At 42.9% G+C, this 22,176-nt stretch overlaps 1 protein-coding gene across 1 annotated transcript; it reads right to left on the reverse strand.

Moving 5' to 3' along the window:
* Positions 1 to 422: 422 nt before the first annotated feature.
* Positions 423 to 22,176, reverse strand: LOC120937815 (D-beta-hydroxybutyrate dehydrogenase, mitochondrial-like). The gene is made up of 4 exons (XM_040351313.1): positions 21,767 to 22,176; positions 20,637 to 20,789; positions 5,264 to 5,394; positions 423 to 797 (listed from the first exon to the last, which is right to left on the reverse strand). Exons 1-4 carry the CDS (start codon positions 22,086 to 22,088, stop codon positions 465 to 467), a joined length of 939 nt encoding a protein of 312 aa, XP_040207247.1. The 5' UTR covers positions 22,089 to 22,176; the 3' UTR covers positions 423 to 464.

Here is a 22,176-nt window from a genome sequence, read left to right on the forward strand (position 1 = left end):
TGTGACTATCTTGGTTACTTGGAAAGCCACAGCCCAGTCTGAATAATGTGTCCAGGTTTCCGGTGGACTGAAACCCGGACACATGATTCAAAACCTGGACTGGACGGGTAAATCCTGGACATGTGGTAACCCTATTTGTCACAGCTTTATTGGCGCTTTTGACCTTACGAGCAATTGACGTTGTTTTAATGAGCTATGCCTATCGGCGTCCACTCCATAGGGCAAGGGGGGGGGGGGGCAATATGACTTGTTGCAATTGTATACACTATATTATTTGTTCTTTATTTGCTATTCTTTTCCCCATAAAAGTGTAGTTACTCTTTAAGAATAAGTGTATTTTTGCTGTAACATTTATGTACAAACGTTGCTTAGAACAATTGAGGTAGTTTACAAGTGATGACAACTACATTATGACAGAACTCTTTTGAATATATTGGCCATGACACGTTGCCTTCTTTATTTCATCAAGAAGAAGCTCGGGATAAGATTTTATCAAACAGAGAGGTTGGAAGCCAAAGGTAAAGATAAACCGATATTTTCTCTGCAATAGAGGCCACTAAATATCGAGGCTTTGGTGTATCCGAGGTGAGAGCATCTACAATTGCATCTATCACCTCATGGCCCTTACTGCTACCTTTAGACAGAGATAAATTAACAAAATGGTTGGCTTTCTCCACATATTCCTTGCTAATGCCTTCCTTTGCATCTGCAGAAAGTGAATTCCAGATGTCATCAGTAGATTTTTGGGGCAGGAGATTTGTAGCTTGCGTATAATTACCTGGTTGTATCAGACACACCTAAAATTAGAGAATAGAAAATAAAGGTTAGCTTTGCAGCACTGGGGCGTATATATCTTCACTTTAAACCACAAGCTCTATCATCATTGAGTTTGTATTTTCGTATTCTAAGTGTGCATGGAAGAAAGAATGAGACAAAAAAAACTTTACTTATAATGTAGGAATGTATGAGGCCAGTAGAGTACTGGATAAGCTCCTTTAAGAGCAGGTGTGGAAATGGATTGTTATCTGTAAAGTATAAGGGCCCTTTCACACGGGCGGACGAATGGGCTTACGGCGTGAACGTAACCTACGCCTAGTCATATTCACGTCCTACGTAAAATACGTCGGCTTGTGTTCCCTTTGCATGGATGCTGCTGAGTTACACCTCCTTTATGGGGCATAACTTTGCGCAGGACGTATGACTTTACGCGCACTGCGTCGGACGGACGTACGTTCGTGAATTGTCGTATTTCCCTCATTTGCATATGAATAGAACATCAATGGCAGCGCCAAATACATCCAGCGTAAATATGCGCCCACTCTACCCCAGCGTAGGCAAGTTACGTCGGTCGGATGAAGCCTATTTTCAGGCGTATCTAGTTTTGTGGGCACGGCGCACAGATACGGCGGCGCATATTTGCACTTACGCGGCGTATCTCGAGATACGTCGGCGCAAGTGCTTTGTGAATCCAGGCCCTTATCTTTATACTTGTTCCAGGTCAGTAATTGAACGTACTAAATCCAGCAGGTCGGTATGATAGTTATCCAACACTGTACAGTATATACAGTATAGTCCTTAAAACAATCACTAAATGTAGAATCACATACAGCTAGCCCAGGTATCTAAAAATGTCTTGTCTGGGAAAACTAGGATCAGAATTTGAAGCCAGTTAGTAAATAGCACAGGGATGATCCCATCAGTGGGATTCTGATCCTTCATTATTGTGTGACAAGCAGGAGCGGGTCGTTAACCAGGCTGTATTGCTTAGCTCCAGTGAAATCTACAAGAAGGTCACAGTCCAGGCTTTATTGTGACGGAAATTCCGCTTTAAGGCCTCTTTCCTGGCTCCTGTTTGTGAAACTGAGCCTTTGGGGAGGAGGGGGGGACGGGGGGGGGGGGAACAGGTACTCAAATTTGACAGGTACCTGCTCCCACTTCTGTTCCGGTCGCCTAGGCTCTCCCTCCCGAAGAGAGCTTCTGAGCTTCCTCCCCTGTAACCTTTCTCTCCCTCCCTAAGTCTTCTGAGACATATGACATGTCCTAGAAGACTTCCGGGCCAGTCACAGACCGCAGCACCACTAGCGCATTCGCAGTGGGCACCTGACTGTGAAGCCGCAAGCTCTCACAGCCGGGTGCCCAGAGTAGAGATGCCGGGGCTGCGAAGAGAGGACACAGGGAGAATACGGCTGCAGTGAGTACACCGCTGGGCCGTGGGACAGGTGAGTGGCTGTTTATAAAAAGTCAGTAGCTACACTTTTTGTAGCTGCTGCTTTAACAAACTTACATAACCTCTGATAGGTCACACCACACATAAATGTGTATTTTTGTCAAATGTAGCCAATGTAGCGGTTTGCAGCTATTTTATTTAAACTTCTTTGAATATGTTGGTTATGTTCTTTAAAATAGTATTGATTGGATAGATTTTTTTGCTGTGTGACTTAGGGATCTAATTAATAGTGTATTAGGTTTAGCAAATTCTTGCTTTTTGCTTGCAGATAATTCATAATATATATTAAAGTCTACACACAAACCTATGAGTGTTTTCTATTCTAATAACAATTTAAGAAATCCTTTCATGGTGAACACCACCTAAACTAATTTTAAAACTCATGGTAGTATAAGGGATGACAAAATCAGGTATCCCATAAAAAAGAGGATTATAGTTCTTCTAACGGAGAAAGTAAAAAACTCATGGCATTTCTATTAAATCACCAGTAGATGGCAGCATAGAGTTCAAAGCTTGAACGACAGAAAGCACATTCTAATGGAACCATTGCTAATAAGCAGGGGGAACAAAAAAAACTGACCATTGTTTCTGGGGGGAACACAATAGCAGTTGATACCCAGTCTATCAGTCTGAAGGTCATATGTTTGTGTCATTGCAGGTAAGAGGGAGCATATTTAAGGGTATAAACAGGGTGAAAGTGATTTCATTTACATCCCTGTGATCAGTAAAGGCTGTTGTGTGATTAATTAACATGTGCAATTGTTTATTATTTTCTATGAGGATGTTATTCCTGCATATGAGAATATTATAATTATAGAGATAGGTGTGTATTATTATGTATGAACACAAAAGCAGTTGCTACCCAGTCTATCAGTCTGAAGGTCATGTGATTGTGTCATTGCAGAAACTTTTTAATAAAAACACTTCTGATTTTACCCTGCCTACTCCCTTCGCACATTTAAATTATTGACTATACTTTCAGCATATTTGGAACAAAATTGGCGCCCAACGTGGGGCCGGGTAAAGTAAACGCAAAAAGGTCACGGAAGTGGAAAAGAGCGGTTACGCTGTCCGTGGCGAAGCTGAGAGAAGATTAAGGTATTAACCGTTGCTTTACAGGAATTGTACACAGATGGATATAGAAAAGTTGCAAAATGAAATCAGTGGGCACCTGATTCACCTGACAGTCAGTGATCTCATTGAGACTTGCCAGTTTATCAAGGCCTCCGAAGAAAGTATGGTGAAAGGAAAAACCCGGCGCCACTACACGCAGATAGTCAATGAGGTGATAGATGAACTGGTTGAGACTGAAAGTGAGGAGGCGGTGACACAATTTCTCCAAGCAACTAAGAGATTCATCGGTGAGCTAGAGAAAAAGAGGGACGATGCTGAAGCACCAAACATCAGTGAGAAAGACCCCCAACCGGAACAGCAATTAGCTGATTTGAAACGACAATACCACACTATGCAGCAGAATTTCCAGGAAACCTCCAGAATGATTGAGGAACAGATAAAAGAGCTAAGTACTAAAAGCAAGGACTCGAGTGACAGTCAACCAAAACAAGAACCTATTCCAGTTACTCAGAGGCTTCACCATGGTAACTTGCCAGAGGTGACAATCAGGAAGGACTTTAAGATTGCTGGTCAGATTGGTAAAAAAGAACAGAAAGACAAGCTGTTCTATACAAACCTTATGCACCAGATCGATATGGGACTACAAAAAGGGTATCCCGAAAACACTCCAAGGTTTGAGAACTCGAGATCTGAATTCAGAGGGCCTCAGGTTACAGTGGGCATGAACAATGGATGTTGTCAATCTTTCAAAAGAACTGGTCAGAGAACTGCTTGTGACCATTTCTTCAATTGTGGTCAATCTGGACATAGCATAGCATAGCAAGATACTGCAAAACGACCAGACCCAACCAGTTAAACAAGAGAGGGTTGCTGTCAAGGGACTGGCAGTAACCTGTCCTAGAACCAACCCTGTGTCCCAAAGTGCAACACTTGCCGGTAGCAAATCTACAAGCTCTCAAACAAGGCCATAGATAAAAAAAAATCCTGGGGGGGGGGGGGTGTTCCGGTTTTTCAAACTTAAAGGCATCATTTACACTTTTATTCTGGGGGAGGTATGGTAAAAACATGTGACAGCAGAGTGGGGCCATGAGGCTTTGCAATGCAGCGCAGCAAAAACTATCCCCATTCAACTGAATACAACGCAATGCACGCAGTTGTGGTGTGGTAGTGTACTCATAAGTACATACCGTTTGGTTGCACTTCTGATATGGGGGGAGTGCAGTTCTTTCTGCACTTTTGTGACCCATTTTTAGCTGACAGACAGCTATAGCCCGCTGTCAGCTGACATCGCTCAGCAGGTCCAGGCTGGGTGTTGCACAGAGCAGCCCCTTACCTCCTCTTCTGCTCCTCTTCTTCTCTTCTGATTGCTATGGCGGCACATGAGCAGGCGTACTTCCAACCCAGGCTGTGTGCATCCATAGACACACACAGCGTGGCTTGATCCTGCCCCTCACAGGATTTGACTGACAGCAGCAGGAGCCAATAGCTGCCACCAGTATCAGTGTAGCCTGTGAGAGCAGGGAGAGGAGACCTGTAGATAGGATTGATAGAGGACTCCAGTAAGTGTTAGAGAGGGGGAGATGGGGGGAAAAGACAGTGGAAGGCTTTTTACCTTAGGCTGGGTTCACGCTTATGCAATTTGGATGCAGGTTTCCCCGCACTCAATTTGCATGACAGGAAACTGTGACCGTCTCTAAAGGGAGCTGGTTCACACATCTCCAGGGCGGAGTTAGGGTTTAGAGCCATTTTAATGAATTAGAAGAAAACGGTGAACAGAATATAGCTTAGCTGTATAAAAATTGGTCATGGGAAGGACAGTTTTAATTATGTAAATGTATGTCAAACCAATGTACTATATATACACATGCACACATACACAATATATACTCCTAAATACACACATAACAGACCCTAAGGCTAATCTTGTTGGCAGGCCTCAATTTAAAAAAAATATAATCTTACCCTTACTCCATTGCGCATCATATCTAGTCGCAGAGAATCACAGAATTTCTCCATACCAGCTTTTGACATGGCATATATGCCATTCATCGCACTCAAATAACTGCTTATGCTTGACATAAACACCATACGTCCTGTAATTACAGACAAGTAAAACAAAGGAATACTTTTTTTTTAATCTGTACACTTACAAAGTTTTCATTCTGAACAAACAACTAAAGCCCTGTACACACAATCGGTCCATCCGATGAGAACGGTCTGATGGACCGTTTTCATAGGTCAACCGATGAAGCTGACTGATGGTAAGTCGTGCCTACACACCATCGGTTAAAAAAACGATCGTGACAGAACGCAGTGACGTAAAACACAACGACGTGCTGAAAAAAACGAAGTTCAATGCTTCCAAGCATGCGTCGACTTGATTCTGAGCATGCGTGGATTTTTAACCGATGGACGTGCCTACAAACTATTTTTTTTTCTATCGGTTAGGAATCCATCGGTTAAATTTAAAACAAGATGGCTTTTTTTTAACCTATGGATAAATAACCAATGGGGCCCGCACACCATCGGTTTGGTCCGATGAAAACGGTCCATCAGACCGTTCTCATCGGTTTGAACGATCGTGTGTACGCGGCATAACAATTGCAAAAGCACATATAATGCATCCGGAAAGTATTGGCAGCAATTTACTTTTTCCACATTTTGTTTTGGTACAGCCTTATTCCAGAATGGATTAAATTCATTATTTTCCTTAAAATTCTACAAACAATACTCCATAATGACAAGGTGAAATAAGCTTGTTTTCAAATCTTTGCAACTTTATTATCACATGTACATAAGAATTCACAGCCTTTGCCATGACACTGAAAATTGAGCTCAGGTGCACCCTGTTTCCACTTATCATCCTTGAGATGTTTCTACAACTTGATTGGAGTCCACCTGTAGTAAATTCATTTGATTGGACATGATTTGGAAAGGCACACACCTGTCTATACAAGGTCCCACAGTTAACAGTGCATGTCAGAACACAAACCAAGCCATGAAGTCCAGGAATTGTTTGTATTCTTTCGAGATAGAATTGTATTGAGGCACAGATCTGGGGAACGGTACAGAAAAATGTCTGCAGCATTGAAAGTCCCAATGAGCACAGTGGCCTCCATCACCCGTAAATGGAAGAAGTTTGTAACCATCAAGACTCTTCCTAGACTCTTCCCCTTTTACCATCATCACTTTTCCTTCTCTTCCCTTTATCTTTCCTCACCTTTCTTCCCTTCACCTTGTTCAATTTCTATATTTCTTTATTCCCACTAAAATGGCTGCTTACTATGTGTTATTTACAATTTTTTCAGTACCATCCAACATCCTCCCGTTGTCCAATTGGGGTGTCTCAATAATTGCTGCATATTGCCCTATGGGCCAACTTTGAGTCGTGCCTTATCGTTTTCAAATATACTCCTAAATAAACTATTTAACCTGTAGCTATGCTACATTGTAGTAAGTCTTAAACATCACATTTATAAGACTCTATATTTTCTCAGATGTTCTAGAAAGATGCCTTCTGAAGAAGCGACAGTTGTCGTGAAACATGTTGAGGAATACGTCACTGTTCACATCAATCTTACCTCCACCTACCTGTGGAGACTGCAAATGTTTTTAAAGTTTTGTGTTGGTTACCTAATAGTGCTAACTTTGTCACTGCTGTGACCTTTATTGTTGTATCTTTGTATTTTCTTTTCTAATAAATTGTTAAACTTTTTTATATACAACTGTTTCATGTCTGGGTACCGCAATAGTCCTACCATCATTGGTGATCAAGGGTACTTGCCTGGAGTAGCCTTGATTTATCTCCTTCCCCCACGTTTCCGACTATATCATTTATAGGATGATGGTACCCTCCCTACCCCATTAATTTACTGAGGCAACAAATCATGAGGTATAAAATAAATTCTACCTTTGCGATATGTTGTACAGAACTTTGAAGATTAAACCATCAAATGTTTAGCTTATCATTGAAGGATAAGTTCAATCCTAATAATAAAAGGAAGGGACTCTGATGACACAAGTGTGTCCTATATGTGGGGCTGTCCTTATTACAGCATATGCATGGGTGACCTTCCTTATCACAGTCACTCACCACATCTTTTTCACCATATGGCTGGGTCCACTACATAATATAGGGATCAACCATCAGTCAAATATTAGTGAATCAAGGGCTGCGATGTGTATAAATACATACAGTATCTCACAAAAGTGAGTACACCCCTCTGATTTTTGAAAATATTTAATTATATCTTTTAATGTGACAACACTAAAGAAATTACACTTTGTTACAATATAAAGTAGTGAGTGTACAACTTGTATAACAGTGTACATTTTCTGTCCTCTCAAAATAACTCAACACACAGCCATTAATGTCTAAACCGCTGGCAACAGAAAGTGAGTACACCCCTAAGTGAAAATGTCCAAATTGGTCCCAATTAGCCATATTCCCTCCCTGGTGTCATGCGACTCGTTAGTGTACAAAGGTCTTAGGTGTGAATTGGGAGAAGGTTTGTTAAATTCTGTGTTATCGCTCTCACTCTCTCTTACTGGTCACTGGAAGTTCAACATGGAACCTCATGACATAGAACTCTCTGAGGATCTGATAAAAAGAATTGTTGTTCTACATAATCATGGCCTAGGCTATAAGAAGATTGCCAAGACCCTGAAACAGAGCTGCAGCACAATGGCCAAGACCATACAGCCGTTTAACAGAACAGGTTCCACTCAGAACAAGCCTCGCCATGGTCGACCAAAGAAGTTCAGTGCACGTGCTCAGCGTCATATCCAGAGGTTGTCTTTGTGAAATAGACGAATGAGTGCTGCCAGAATTGCTTCAGAGGTTGAAGGGCTAGGGGGACAGCCTTTCAGTGCTCAGACCATACGCAGGCATGAACTGACCATCGGGAGTACCGGGAGTTTTCCCGGTGGGCTGATGGCTCAGTGGGCTGGTTTCAGCGACAGCCTGTCAAAGTAATGACAGCACGGCTCACGCAGCCAATACTTTGAGCACCGCTGTACTGCTTGGGTGACCTTTGGGGTTGGCCGACCAGCTTGGGGGGGGGGGGGGTTTGGCTAGTTGGAATGGGAAAGACCCGTCATCCACACTGCCCACCACCTCACTTCATAGTGTGCAAGTTCCCTGACTCAGCCAATGGCTGTGCAGCAATGCCAGTTTCTGAAATTCCAGCCAATGAGGCTGTAGCAATGTTCCTGCATAACGTACAGTGATGTGAGAAGGAGGAGAAAAATACAGAGGAGAATAAGTGAAATAATAAAAGAGGTGAGTGAGGAGTTTTCAGTATATTTTCAGTTAACACATTTTATGTTTTGTCTTTATGTTGATTTCAACAGAAAAGGACATCATCTGCTCTCTTGACTCTGATGAGATCATTGACCAAGTTGCAGAGAAAATGGAATTCTTCTATAGGCCCTAACGGTGATATTGGATTATATATTCAAAAATAAGATGTTATTTATTTATAACTGTTTCTTTATTTATGACACCTGCCATTGAACGGAGTGTAACTTGCACAATGTCATTCTAAAGGCGTTGCAATATTGGAATGTTTATTTTTCTCGAAATAAAGAGTTAAAAAAAAAGTAGTTTATACTTACAGTGGAATGTGTTTACTTATGTTTTTTGTATAGTTTATATACTGTTTTTGTGCATGTTTAAAAAATTAAAGTGGGCCATTCTGGATGAAGTCCAGGGCCAAATTTTTGTCCCAGTCCAGACCTGACCATACGTCGCACACTGCATCAAGTTGGTCTGCATGGCTGTCGTCCCAGAAGGAAGCCTCTTCTAAAGATGATGCACAAGAAAGCCCACAAACAGTTTGCTGAAGACAAGCAGACAAGGACATGGATTACTGGAACCATCTCCTGTGGTCTAGAAAGCATATATTGATACAAAAAAGATTCACTGGCGCTCTATGGGTTAACACTATAGTCCAATATAATATTTAAGACCCTCGTATGGGCTGTAAACGATCCGTGCTGCAGAAATCCAGGTAATGAGACCAAGATAAACTTATTTGGTTCAGATGGTGTCAAGTGTGTGTGGCGGCAACCAAGTGAGGAGTACAAAGACAAGTGTGTTTTGTCTACAGTCAAGCATGGTGGTGGGAGTGTCATGGTCTGGGGCTGCATGAGTGCTGCCGGAACTGGGGAGCTACAGATCATTGAGGGAACCATGAATGCCAACATGTACTGTGACATACTGAAGAAGAGCATGACCCCCCCATCTGTAGTAATACTTTCATGCCCTGTCTGTCTGCTTACCTCTGGTCTGTGTATAGGGCCTGCACTCTAACACCTGCATGGTTAAATGGGTTGTAAAGGTTAGTTTTTTTATTTTCTAAATAGGTTCCTTTAACCACTTGCTTACTGGACACATATACCCCCTTCCTGCCCAGGCGAAATTTCAGCTTTCAGCACTGTCACGCTTTGAATGACAATTGCGCGGTCGTGCCATGTGGCTCCCAAACAAAATTGGCGTCCTTTTTTTCCCACAAATAGAGCTTTCTTTTGATGGTATTTGATCATGTCTGCGGTTTTTATTTTTAGCGCTATTAAACAAAAATAGAGCGACAATTCTGAAAAAAACACAATGTTTTACTTTTTGCTATAATAAATATCCAATAAAAAATATATATATTTTTTTTCTCAGGTTAGTCCGATACGTATTCTTCTACATATTTTTGGTAAAAATAAAAATCGCAATAAGTGTATAGTGATTGGTTTGCGCAAACGTTATAGCGTCTACAAAATAGAGGATAGAATTATGATTTTTTTATTTTTTTTACTAGTAATGGCTGCAATTTTTGTCAGGACTGCGATATTACAGCAGACACATCGGACACTTTTGACACATTTTTGGCACCATTCACATTTATACAGCGAACAATGCTATAAAAATGCACTGATTACTGTATAAATGTGACTGGCAGGGAAGGGGTTAACACTAGGGGGCGAGGAAGGGGTTAATGTGTGCCCTGCTAGGTGATTCTTACTGTGGGGGGAGGGGACTGACTGGGGGAGGTGACCGATGGTTGTCCCTATGTACAAGGGACACACCATCGGTCTCCTTTCCCTGACAGGATGTGGAGCTCTGTGTTTACACACAGAGTTTCACGTCCCTGTCTCCGTGACTGCCGATCGGGGGTGCCTGGCGGACATCGCGGCCGCCAGGCACGCGCATCGGGACATGACTGACGCGGCGGCCGTGCGCGCGCCGCCGGCGCCGCTCACGGCCCCCCAGTGGCTGGAGGCCGTAGATAGGTGGCCTCTCGGCAATTAAGAGCCACATTGTGGCCGTAAAAACCTGCTGTGCAGGCGGGAAGAGGTTAAGCTAGTGCATTGTTGGTTCACTTACCTTTTCCTTTGATTTCCCTTCTAAATGTTTTTTTTTTCTTTGTCTGAATTTCTCACTTCCTGTTCCTCCTCAGTAAGCTTGCCCCCATCATCCGAGCCTTTCTGGCTGGGGGTTAGTCAGCCAGAACAGCTTACTGAGGAGGAACAGGAAGTGAGAAATTCAGACAAAGAAAACAAAGAAAAAAAAACCTTCTGTAAATAGCAGCCTCCCCAGCACCCCCCAATTACCTACCTGAGCTCCTTCTCTCTCCAGCGATGTCCACAATCCCCTCAGCCATCCAGTACAATCCTTCTGATTGCCTGAGACAAAGCAGTGGCGCTATCGGCTCCCACAGCTGTCAATCAAAGTCAGTCAGCCAATCAGGGGAGAGAGGGGGCGGGGCCAGGCCAGGGCTCCATGTCTAAATGGATACACAGATCTCTGACTCAGCTTGGGTGACCCCTGTAGCAAGCTTCTGTCTGAGGGGTACTCAAAGGAGGGAGGGACTAGGAGCAGCAAAGAGGGACCCAAGAAGAGGAGGATCCAGGCTGCTCTATGCAAAACCAACTGCACAGAGGATTTCGGAAACTGAGCCGTAGGGCAGTATTACAACATGATAATGACCCCAAAATCACCTCCAAGACGACTACTGCCTTGCTAAAGAAGCTGATGGTAAAGGTGCTGGACTGGCCAAGCATGTCTCACCTGAACCCTATTGAGCATCTGGGGGGTATCCTCAAACAGGAGGTGGAGGAGCGCAAGGTCTCTAACATCAACCAGCGCCGTGATGTCATGAAAGAGTGGAAGAGGACTCCAGTGGCAACCTGTAAAGCTCTGTGAAATATTGACACTTTGGGCTCAATTTGGACGTTTTCACTTAAAGGTGTACTCACTTTTGTTGCCAGCGGTTTAGACATTAATGGCACTGTTATACAAGCTGTACACTCACTACTTTACGTTGTAGCAAAGTGTAATTTCTTCAGTGTTGTCACATGAAAAGATATAATAAAATAAAATATTTACAAAAATGTGAGGGGTGTACTCACTTTTGTGAGATTCTGTATATAGATCAATTTAAGGCTATGAGCTGGAACATCTATATGAGGAGTTACATGATTGTACTAATCTCCAATTCCTCATTTAAACCTCCTGGACTCAGAGAATTTAAAGTGAATATCCAGAAAGTTTCTCTGTGACATCGTTTAGAGAATATTTCACCTTCTGGTAAATGCATAGAAATGGCTTCTATGCCAAACAGCTCTAAGCCATTAGTAGGCTCTTGGTGGTGCATACTAAAATGGCACGGCACACTATGTTTGGTTATGCCCTCCTCGATGAACCTCCTGTGTTAATTGAACCTGGTTTGCATTGTGCGGATTGTACGGCTCACATAGTATGAACCACATGGCCACCATAAACCACATATTGGGTGCCACATGTGATAAATTATTTGATATTATAGGTTTTCCCATTCCTATCTGTGAATACTTTCTGACCATGTTTGATAAACGCACAAGCCTTACAATTCGATTTTTTACATTTGTATGTACCGCGAATATCAAACAGGGAGGGAATGTTACTAATTTTGAGTTTAAGTGCTCTAACGTTACTGACTGTAAGGTATACTGTGTTTCCAACTGGCTAAATGACAACTAATATGATGCAAATAAGAGTTGCCTGCAGTTTTAGGGCCATTCTAACTATGCGACTGATTCATAGAATCAGCTACGCATAGCTAGCCCTAAGATCCGACAGGTGTAATTGAATTACACCGTCGGATCCTAGGATGCAATACTTCGGCCACCACTGGGGGGAGTTCGCGTCGTAAACCAGCGTCGGGTATGCAAATTAGCAGTTACGGCGATCCACAAAGGTTTTTCCCGTCGTTACGTCGGCGCAAGTGTTAGATTCCCGTCGCAAAGATAGGGCTGCTCTTAACATGGTGGAAAATTACTCCTCCATGTTAAAGTATGCCCGTCTTTCCCGCGTCGCTTTTGAATTTTTTTGTTTTCCCGGTGTAAGTACGTTACGCACGTCGCGATTCTCAACACGTCGGTGCGTCGTAATTTTGCGCAAAGCACGTCGGGAAACTTGCGAACGGAGCATGCGTAGTACGTCCGGCGCGGGAGCGCGCCTAATTTAAATGGTACCTGCCCCATTTGAATTGGGCCGCCTTGCGCCGGACGTGTTTACGATACACCGCCGCAAGTTTCCAGGTAAGTGCTTTGTGGATCGGGCACTTAGACTGAAAACTTGCGGCGGTGTAACGTAAACGGGTTACGTTACGCTGCACCGCAGGTACGAGAATCTGGCCCTCAGTTTCCATTATCATCATCAGATAAGAGAAGATCCAAGAATACCAACTTCTTTGGATCAGTAACTTGTAAATTGAACATTGTATGGGTGGTTGTTACAATGTTCTACAAAGGCTGGAATCGCATCTGGAGAAACTTCCTAACTGATGATAATATCATCAAAAAAGCGACCATAGTAAGTTAAGTGTCTGCTAAAATTATTATTTTTACAAATATACCTCTCTTCCCAAAACCCCATGAATACATTTGCATAGCATGGTGCAAAATGAGCTCCCATAGCCGTGCCTGACTTTCGTACATAGTGAGCACCTTGGAATTGAAAGTAGTTGTGTACTAAGGCAAAGGCTGTACAGTCACTAATGAACTGGGCCTAAAGGGGGTTTAAGTAGTCTGTTTTGGATATAAAATAATCAAGGGCTTCAATGCCAGCATTGTGGGGGATGGATGTGTACAAGGAGCACACATCCAAAGATAGCCATGTACATTCTGGAGATCACTTGTATGGTTCCAAATGTTCTAAGACATGGGTAGAATCCCTCACATAGGCTGGAAGGGATGTTACAATCGGCTGCAGAAAGAAGTCTCCGTACTGTGAGATGTAGCAGGTAAGGCTATCCATTCTTGCAATGATGGGACGTCCAGGTGGATGTGTGGCATTCTTGTGTACTTTAGGTATATGGTAAAGATACAGTGTTATGTAATGATCTCTGCTGAGAAATAGTTTTTTAGTTTTACCGATTACACCCTTCTTGTACACCTCATCTACCAAGCTACGCAATAGGGGCTTGTAGATGGACAATCCCTATTAAGTTTCTGGTAGGTGACAGAGTCTGATAGTAGCGCATTGGCTTCATTTATGTAATCCACCTTATTCAAAATGACAATCCCTCCTCCCTTGTCCGCACTTCGAATGACAATGCTGTCACTGTGTTCCAGGTTCTCCAGAGCTAGTTTCTCTAATGGAGTGAGATTGGAATGACCTTAAGGACTCTGAATAACCATGGAGTAAAAGGTTTTAACGTATTCACTCTTAGCATGGTGAGGGTAGAAAATTGCATTGTGGCTTGAAGGATCTGAGATGCCCCAAATAAGAGTTAAACACAGTTTATTGGGTCAAGAGTATAGTCTGTAATCTGTCCAATCAAGAGTTAAACAACATTACTGGTGCACAGGACCGTGCGGGACACTGGAAGCTGGAGAAACATAAAGGAGAGGCAGAGTACTGTGAGCCATACATAGTGGGACCTATTTAGATGGTTGGGGGTGGGGAGGGAAAGGGGCAAACAGGATATAAAGCTACTTAATTTTTTTGGGATATAACTAGTACACCACTGATACTGAAACCTAAATATAATTAATAAAAATAAAATAGAAAATATTTTTTTAAAAAATAGACATTTCTTAACATTATTGTGTATGTTTAAAATTAATTCTATATACATATATGTATGTAGCGCTACCCCCGCAGGAGCCGCTGGTTTGTTTGTGGGATCTGCGTATTGAGTTACCTTGCAGGGTGTCTAGGGGTGATGCTAGTGTGTTGAGGCAATGAGCGAAGGTCCAGTCATCAATTGGGTTTTTCAATGCTTTATTCCAAGGCCCAACATGGCCAACATCAACATAAGACAAGATAGGAAAGGTTGATGAAGAATAAGAGCAACTTTAGTATCAGGCCTTGGATATGAAAAGAGCAGTCCTGCTCTTTGTAACAATGAGATCAGTTCGTCGCCACTCTAGCCAGAGTGGGTAAAGTGCCCCTGGACAGACTTCTGTCACACGCCTGGCAGCCGAAGTGTCACTTGTGAATCGCTGGGAGGAACAGACCTCTGCCACAGGCCTGACTCTGGACCTCAGCCAGGGGCCTAGCAATTCAGGGTGCAATAATTGGATTGAGCGAATCCTCCCAGTAGATTTCAGTTAAGATCACCGGTTGACAGCTGTAATGTACCTGTCAGCATTGTGGTGTCCAGATCCCCGATGGTTCGTTCAGACCTCCTGGATAACCTCTCTCTGGGTTCTCCCTGAGCCGATTCCCCATTGCAACAGCTCTCAGCTTAGGATCCTCTTAGCAAAGGTTGGGACCCAGCAAGTCGCTGGGGCCCCTCTCATCATCAGGATGAAGCTCCGCATGGTGTGCAACTCCGGCCAGGTAGGCCATGGTGGCGGGGTCCATGGATGCGCGCACCCTGAAGGTGGATGCCACACCTGAAACTCAGACCCCGCGAAGAGAACAGAAGAAGACCCCCAATCAATGGCGCCTGCCCCAGATATACCCTTCCCCAGCATGCCCAGCGAGGGAAAACTCCTCCAATTGGCTGCTGGGGAAATGTGGCTCTGCCAGAACCTCTCTAACACCCCTGAAACGCAGACTGACCTACAAGACAGTTCTGAAAGGACAGCAGCCCTGCAATTTTACAAATTGTGAATGGGAGCAAAATAACTCTCCCATTCCCCACTAACTTTAGCGTAGTGCCTATACTGAAAGTAAGGGGGCGCTACATGTATATTTGGTGAATATTATTGTGTATAGATTGTGTATTGTATATTTATTTTGTGCAAGATTTATATTTAAGACGAACCTTTGCATGATATGTAAAAAAACATGTAAGAAATATATGAATATATAAAAGATTGTATAAAAAATGTTTTATTTATATATATATATATATATATATATATCTATATATAGGCAGATGAAATAAAACAATAAGTTGAGATTTGAAACGTTTAATATGGATCTTTATAGACTAGCCTCCATGCGTGAAAAGAATTTCTCACACACGTGATCGTCAAGGAATTTTCCTGTAAATTTTATGAGGTATAAACTAAATTCTACCTTTGGGATATATTTTACAACAATTTGAAGATTAAAACATCAGAAGATTAGAAAATCCTTGTAAGGCTGGGTTCACACTACGATTTTCCCGTCCGTCAGCCGCATACGATTTCAGTATTGAAAACGTACGGGCCCGTACGGGAAAACGCATACATAGACAATGCATTGCAAATCGTATGCACTCAGATGCATCCGGGTGCGTACGATTTGCTGGCAAAACGTTTTTTAACAGTACGCAAAACCGTGTTCAACCACAGTTTTGCGGCCGTTTTTGAAACCGTATGGCAAACGCATACGTTTTTTTTTAACATTAAAGTCAATGGAAAACGCACATATGTGCGGTTCCATACGTTTACGTCCGTTTCAGCCGCATACGTTTTTTCATATAAATCGTATGCGGCTGACGGACGGGAAAATCGTAGTGTGAACCCAGCCTTAGAAATGTTTAGCTTATTATTGAAGGATAAATGTAATCCTAATAATAAAAGGAAGGGACTCTGATGGCACAAGTGTGTCCTATATGTGGGGCTGTCCCCACCAGTGCCGATCCTGACCTCCCTGGGGCCCTAAGCAAAATGACATGGCACATTAAAAATGAGAATCGGGGGGGCGCTGACGACAGTGACATGTCACATTAAAGAAAGTTGAGAAGCGGGGGGAGGGGGTGTTCTGCTGTCGGAAATGACTCAGCCAGCGAGTTTAGAAGCGGGGTGAGGGGGCGAAAATGACTTCTCACCAGGCGGGGCCTCTAGTAATTTGGGGGGCCCTTTGCAGCTTTGCGGGGCCCTAAGCCGCTTGCATAGTGAGCCTATAGCGAGGATCGGCCCTGGTCCCCACTACAGCATATGCATGGGTGACCTTCCTTATCACAGTCACCACACCTTTTTCACAATATAGCTGGGTCCACTACATAATGGAGAACCTGGAACACAATGACAGCAATGTAATTCAAAGTGCGGCCAAGGGAGGAGGAATTGTAACTTTGAATAAGGTGGATTACATAAATGAAGCCAATAGGCTCATATCAGACTCTGTCACCTACCAGAAACCTAATAGGGACCCATTGTCCATCTACAAGCCCCTATTAAATAGCTTGGTGGATCAGGCGTACAAGAAGGGTGTAATCAGTAAAGCTGGAAAATAATTTCTCAGCAGAGAACATTACATAACATCGTACTTTTACCATATACCTAAAGTACACAAGAATGCTACCCTTCCACGTGAGCTCTAATATATACTGTACATTTTATAAAGACATAATGTCATAATAAAACCATGAAAAATCTAATACACACACTGGCCCAGATTCTCGTAGATGGGCGTAAAACTGTGCGGGCGTAACGTATCTGATATACGTTACGCCGCCGCAAGATTTACAGGCAAGTGCTTTATTCACAAAGAACTTGCCTGTAAAGTTGCGGCGGCGTAGCGTAAATCACCCGGCGCAAGCCCGCCTAATTCAAATGAGCCAGGTAGGGGGCGTGGAGCATTTAAATTAGGCGCGTTCCCGCGCCAAACGTACTGCGCATGCGCCGTCCGGAAAATATCCCAGGGTGCATTGCTCCAAATGACGTCGCAAGGACGTCATTGGTTTCGACGTGAACGTAAATGGCGTCCAGCCCCATTCACGGACGACTTACGCAAGCGACATAAATTTAAAAATTTTGACGCGGGTACGACGGCCATACTTAACATTGGTTGCCCCTCATATAGCAGGGGCAACAAATCTAACGTAAACATCGTAACTTCACTGCGTCGACTGCGCGTACGTTCGGGAATTCGCGTATTTTGCTAATTTGCATACTCGACGGGGAAAACGACGGAGGCGACACCTAGCGGCAAAAAAAAAAAATTGCATTTAAGATCCGACAACGTAAGAGCCTTACGCCTGTCGGATCTAATGGATATCTATGTGTAACTGATTCTAAGAATCAGTCGCATAGATACAACGACCCAGATTAGGACTTACGACGGCGTACATTGCGTTGCCCCGTCGTAAGCCCTTTGAGAATCTGGGCCACTAAGTACAATATAATTTGTGCAAAATACTTTAAAAAAACTATAAAAGTACTTAGTGCGATAAGGTGACCATGCGATAAATAATAATAAAACAACAACAATTTTCAATTGAAAAGTTCCTCCAAATGTAATCCAACAAAGTGAATCCGCTGGCTCTTTGCAGCCACTTCAGTGCATCTTCACACACCAAGAGAGCATTCAAAATGCTTACCATAAACCTCACTACAATCTGCAAAAATGTTCTTAATGGTATCAAAACAGCAACCGCCACTTGGACCAGGGCCGTCTTTACCGCAGGGCTAAATTTTTTTTTTTTTTTTTTTTTAGGGGCCCGGAGCCCCCCAGGGCCCCAGATGGCAACCCCCCAATTTTGTATTTATTTTTAAATTAAAAAAAAATATTTTTAATATATTTTTAATATATATTTTAATATATTTTTATTTTTTATTAAAGGGACAATTTTTAGGGGTCCCCAGGGGCCCGGAGGCCCCCAGGGCCCCAGATGGCAACGCCCCTTTTTCTATTTATTTTTAAATAAAAAAAATATAAATTTTTTTAATATATTTTTATTTTATTTTTTATTAAAGGGCCATTTTTTTTTAGAGGTCTGGGGGTCCCCAGGGGCCCGTAGTTCCCCAGGGCCCCGGATGACAACCCCCCTTTTTTTATAAAAAAAATCTTTTTTTATATATTTATTTATTTATTATATATATATATATATATATATATATATATATATATATATATATATATATAAAATATAATATAAATGTTATTATTATTATTAAAGGACCTAGTGGTCCCCAGGGCCCCCGGATGGCAACCCCCCTTTTTTTTTATAAAAAATGTTTTTTTAAATTTGTATTTCTTTGTATTTCTTTTATATATATATATATATATATATATATATATATATATATATATATATATATATATATAAATATATATATTTATTATTAAAGGGCTCAGAGGTTTTTTTTATTTTTGTTTATATATTTTTTTTTTTTTTGAAGGGCCCAGAGGTCCCCAGGGCCCTGGATGGCAACCCCCCCTTTTTTTTATTTTTTTTTATAAATGTTTCTTTTTTATATATTTTTTTTATTATTTTTTATTAAAGGGCCCAGAGGTCCCGGATGGCAACCCCCTTTTTTGTAATTTATTTTTATTAAAAAAGAAATTATTAAAGGGCCCAGAGGTCCCCATGGCCCCAGATTGCAACCCCCTTTTAAAATATATTTTTTATGTATATATTTTTTTCTTTTTTTCTTTTTATTAAAGGGCCCAGAGGATGGCTACACCCCTTTTTTTATATATATTTTTGTTTATTTCTTTTTTCTTTTTTTGTAAAGGGCCCCCGCTTCTAAATTCGCGGCAGCCCCCCCCTGCTTCTCAATTTCAGGCGGCAGCACCCCCCCATCCCGGTTCTCTGCTCCAGGGGGCCCATGCCTGAAGATGTGTAAGTGGCCCCATAATTCATGATGGCGGCCCTGCCGCCCGTTAAGCCCCTGTGCTGCCCACAAATCAGGCTGAAAATCATCAGCGGCACGCAGCCAGTGACAGTACTGCTTCCCTCCCCAGTGTTTAAAAATGTACAGCACCCCTGGCTTCCCTTTAGATGTGCACTTCTCCCTCCCTGCCACTGGGTGCTGCTTGTATATAAAAGTGAATTAGAATGTGATTTTATAACATCCCCAGTTTGCTCTTCCCGAGGCTGACTTTTTCATGTCCTGCTCCTCAAGGTATGTCACTGTTTGCTAATCTATATTGTAAATAGAAGTTTTCTGTAGAGTGTGCCCAAAGTCTTTATAATATTTGATGATTCACTGCAGGTCTGGTCAGTGTTTTAAAAAGTTCCTCTATTTTACACATGGCATGGCATGGGATCACAGCACCGTCTGTCCATTCTGCTTTAGCACCATGGGACCCCATGCCATGCCATGTGTAAAATAGAGGAACTCTTTAAATCACAGACCAGACCTGCAGTCCAGGCTGAGTAAGGCCTCAGAGCACATGGCATTACTGTCTGTATCTAACTGCTTGATGGGCTTATTTTGGGCCTGGTTCACATGTATGTGTTTTGGCGGCCCACATTTGCGCAGGCATAGCAGCCCATTCATTTGAATGGGCCGCCATGCCTGCGTTTCCTGCAAAGAAAAGCGAATGCCTCATGTAATAGGCACGCCTATGCCCATCAAGCACTGAAATACAGCACTGTCTGTCCATTCTGCTGTCTGCTGTGACTTATCTGCAGTTCCCGCACTGTCAAACTTGCTGCATTTTTAGACGTTTAGGTCACGCTTTTAAAAACACAGTGTGTTTGTGTGTGCAAGAACTGCAGGTAAGTAGCATGGTGCAAAAGCAGAATGGATTTCAAGGCAACTATTTTTAAAATGCTGAATGCACCTTTTTTCTGCAGGAAACAAAGGCATGGCGGCCCATTCAAATCAATGGGCTGCTGTACCTGCACAAATCAGGGCCGCCAAAACATACATGTGAACCAGCCAGGCCCAAAATAAGCTGGAGGGGGGCCCAAAAAAAATGTTTGCCCAGGGCCCAAACCATATTAAAGACGGCCCTGACTTGGACCTTCACATGCTTCCTGCTCCGATAATCAAATTGCTAACTGACTTTTTATGCACAAGTCTCTATGTTACCAAATAGGTAAAGGAATTTGCAGTTCTAAGACCTGGAAACTGGCCAGAAGATAAACATTATAAGCCAAAGACGCCTCTGAAATGCTTGCCATTGGCTGTGTGGTACATGCTCCAGATGCCTGGTCTAAAAACAGCAAAGAAAACAACAATATCTCACCTTTATTTTTCTGTATCAGTGGTGAAAAAGCGAGTGTGATCCTAATGCTTCCAAGTAGGTTAATATCTAGAATTCGCCGGGACTCTTCAATTGTGTGCCAGTCAAAACGTCCCCATGTGCTTATGCCGGCATTATTAACAATACCCCACAGTCCTAAAAGAAAATAAATATTTTTAGTTCCATAACATAAAACCAGAAACATATAATTTCCATTAGTAAAGCCAATTTCATAAAAGCAGATAAGGAATGAATTTGATTACACTAGAGAAGGATCAGGCTGTGCCTGTAATCTAGATGCATGGGGCACTGCATGTGACAGAGATGGGGCATTTTGTGGCATAGATAATGGGAAATTAAGTATATGTGCTAAAATGCAAATATAACTTGTGACATGGATACTGCATGGCTGGCGACACCTCCCCCCCCCCCCTCGCGCTGTTTGCCGGTCGGTTTGGCACTTACGCCATTTTAGTGGGTGGCAGGTAGCATGCTCCGTGTCCTCTCCTCCATGACGGCTTCCAGTGTGCTGCTCCTCTCCCCTCCTAGGTGTCCAATAGGATCACTTGTCCTTTCAGCCAATCGGGTGACGGGTCTCATACCCACTTCCTGATTGGCCAGGAGGAGAACCAGTGTTAGAATAGCGAATATTAATTCGCTATTCTAACCCACATAGGTTCATATTCATTCGCTATTCTAAAACACCTGGTGGGCTCCGTTCGCAAAGCTCTTCACCCAGAGTTCACCCTATTTTGAAACCTATTAAAAACCTTTGACTCTAATCAAAAAAACACCCCTGCCTCTATAATTCATGCGACTGGTGTCCTGCAAGGGGCTGGACCAGTGGATAGGAGGGGCGGAGGCATGGATAGGGGTGGCGGCCGCCCCTGTTAGAGTGCAAATATTACTGAAGCCATGAATTGTGAGGAATGAGCTGTGTGTGTCCCTATATATATGCGTGATTCTGCACTCCCGTGAGGCGCTGGACAGAGCTCTGCCTATGTAAACAACGCAGAGCTCCTACCTGACAGTGGGAATGTGTTGGATTTTCTTTCCCTGCAAAGCAGGGCCGTGGCTCTTGGAGACAGCAATGGTGATCACAGCACAATGAAAACAAACAAATACAGTAATACCTTTAGCAGGAAGGTTATCTTGTACGTACTGCTTCACCTCAGCAACCTCCTTGTCACTGGTAACATCCAGCCTGACCACCCTCACCTTCCCAGAGGAGGAATGATTTATTAGAGACTGAGCCCCTTCTCCTTCCGGGAACAGGCAGGTAGCAAAGACCATGAAGCCCATATCAAGTAACCTGCGAGCGAGTTGATTCCCGAAGCCTGAATCGCAGCCAGTGATGAGAACCGCTCGTTCTTCAGGGTCCAAAAAAACACGATTCCGTCTTCGTCTTGCAAAGATTACAATGCTCAGCAGAAGTATCAATATAGTGATGTACATTGTTGTCCAAGCAGTCGATCAGCTAGGGTGTGGGAATGTATGTGCTACCTAAGAAATGTGCATAACAAATGTGAAGAAAGGTAATAAA

This window comes from Rana temporaria, chromosome 4 (genome assembly GCF_905171775.1).
Source record: "Rana temporaria chromosome 4, aRanTem1.1, whole genome shotgun sequence".
NCBI lineage: Eukaryota > Metazoa > Chordata > Amphibia > Anura > Ranidae > Rana > Rana temporaria.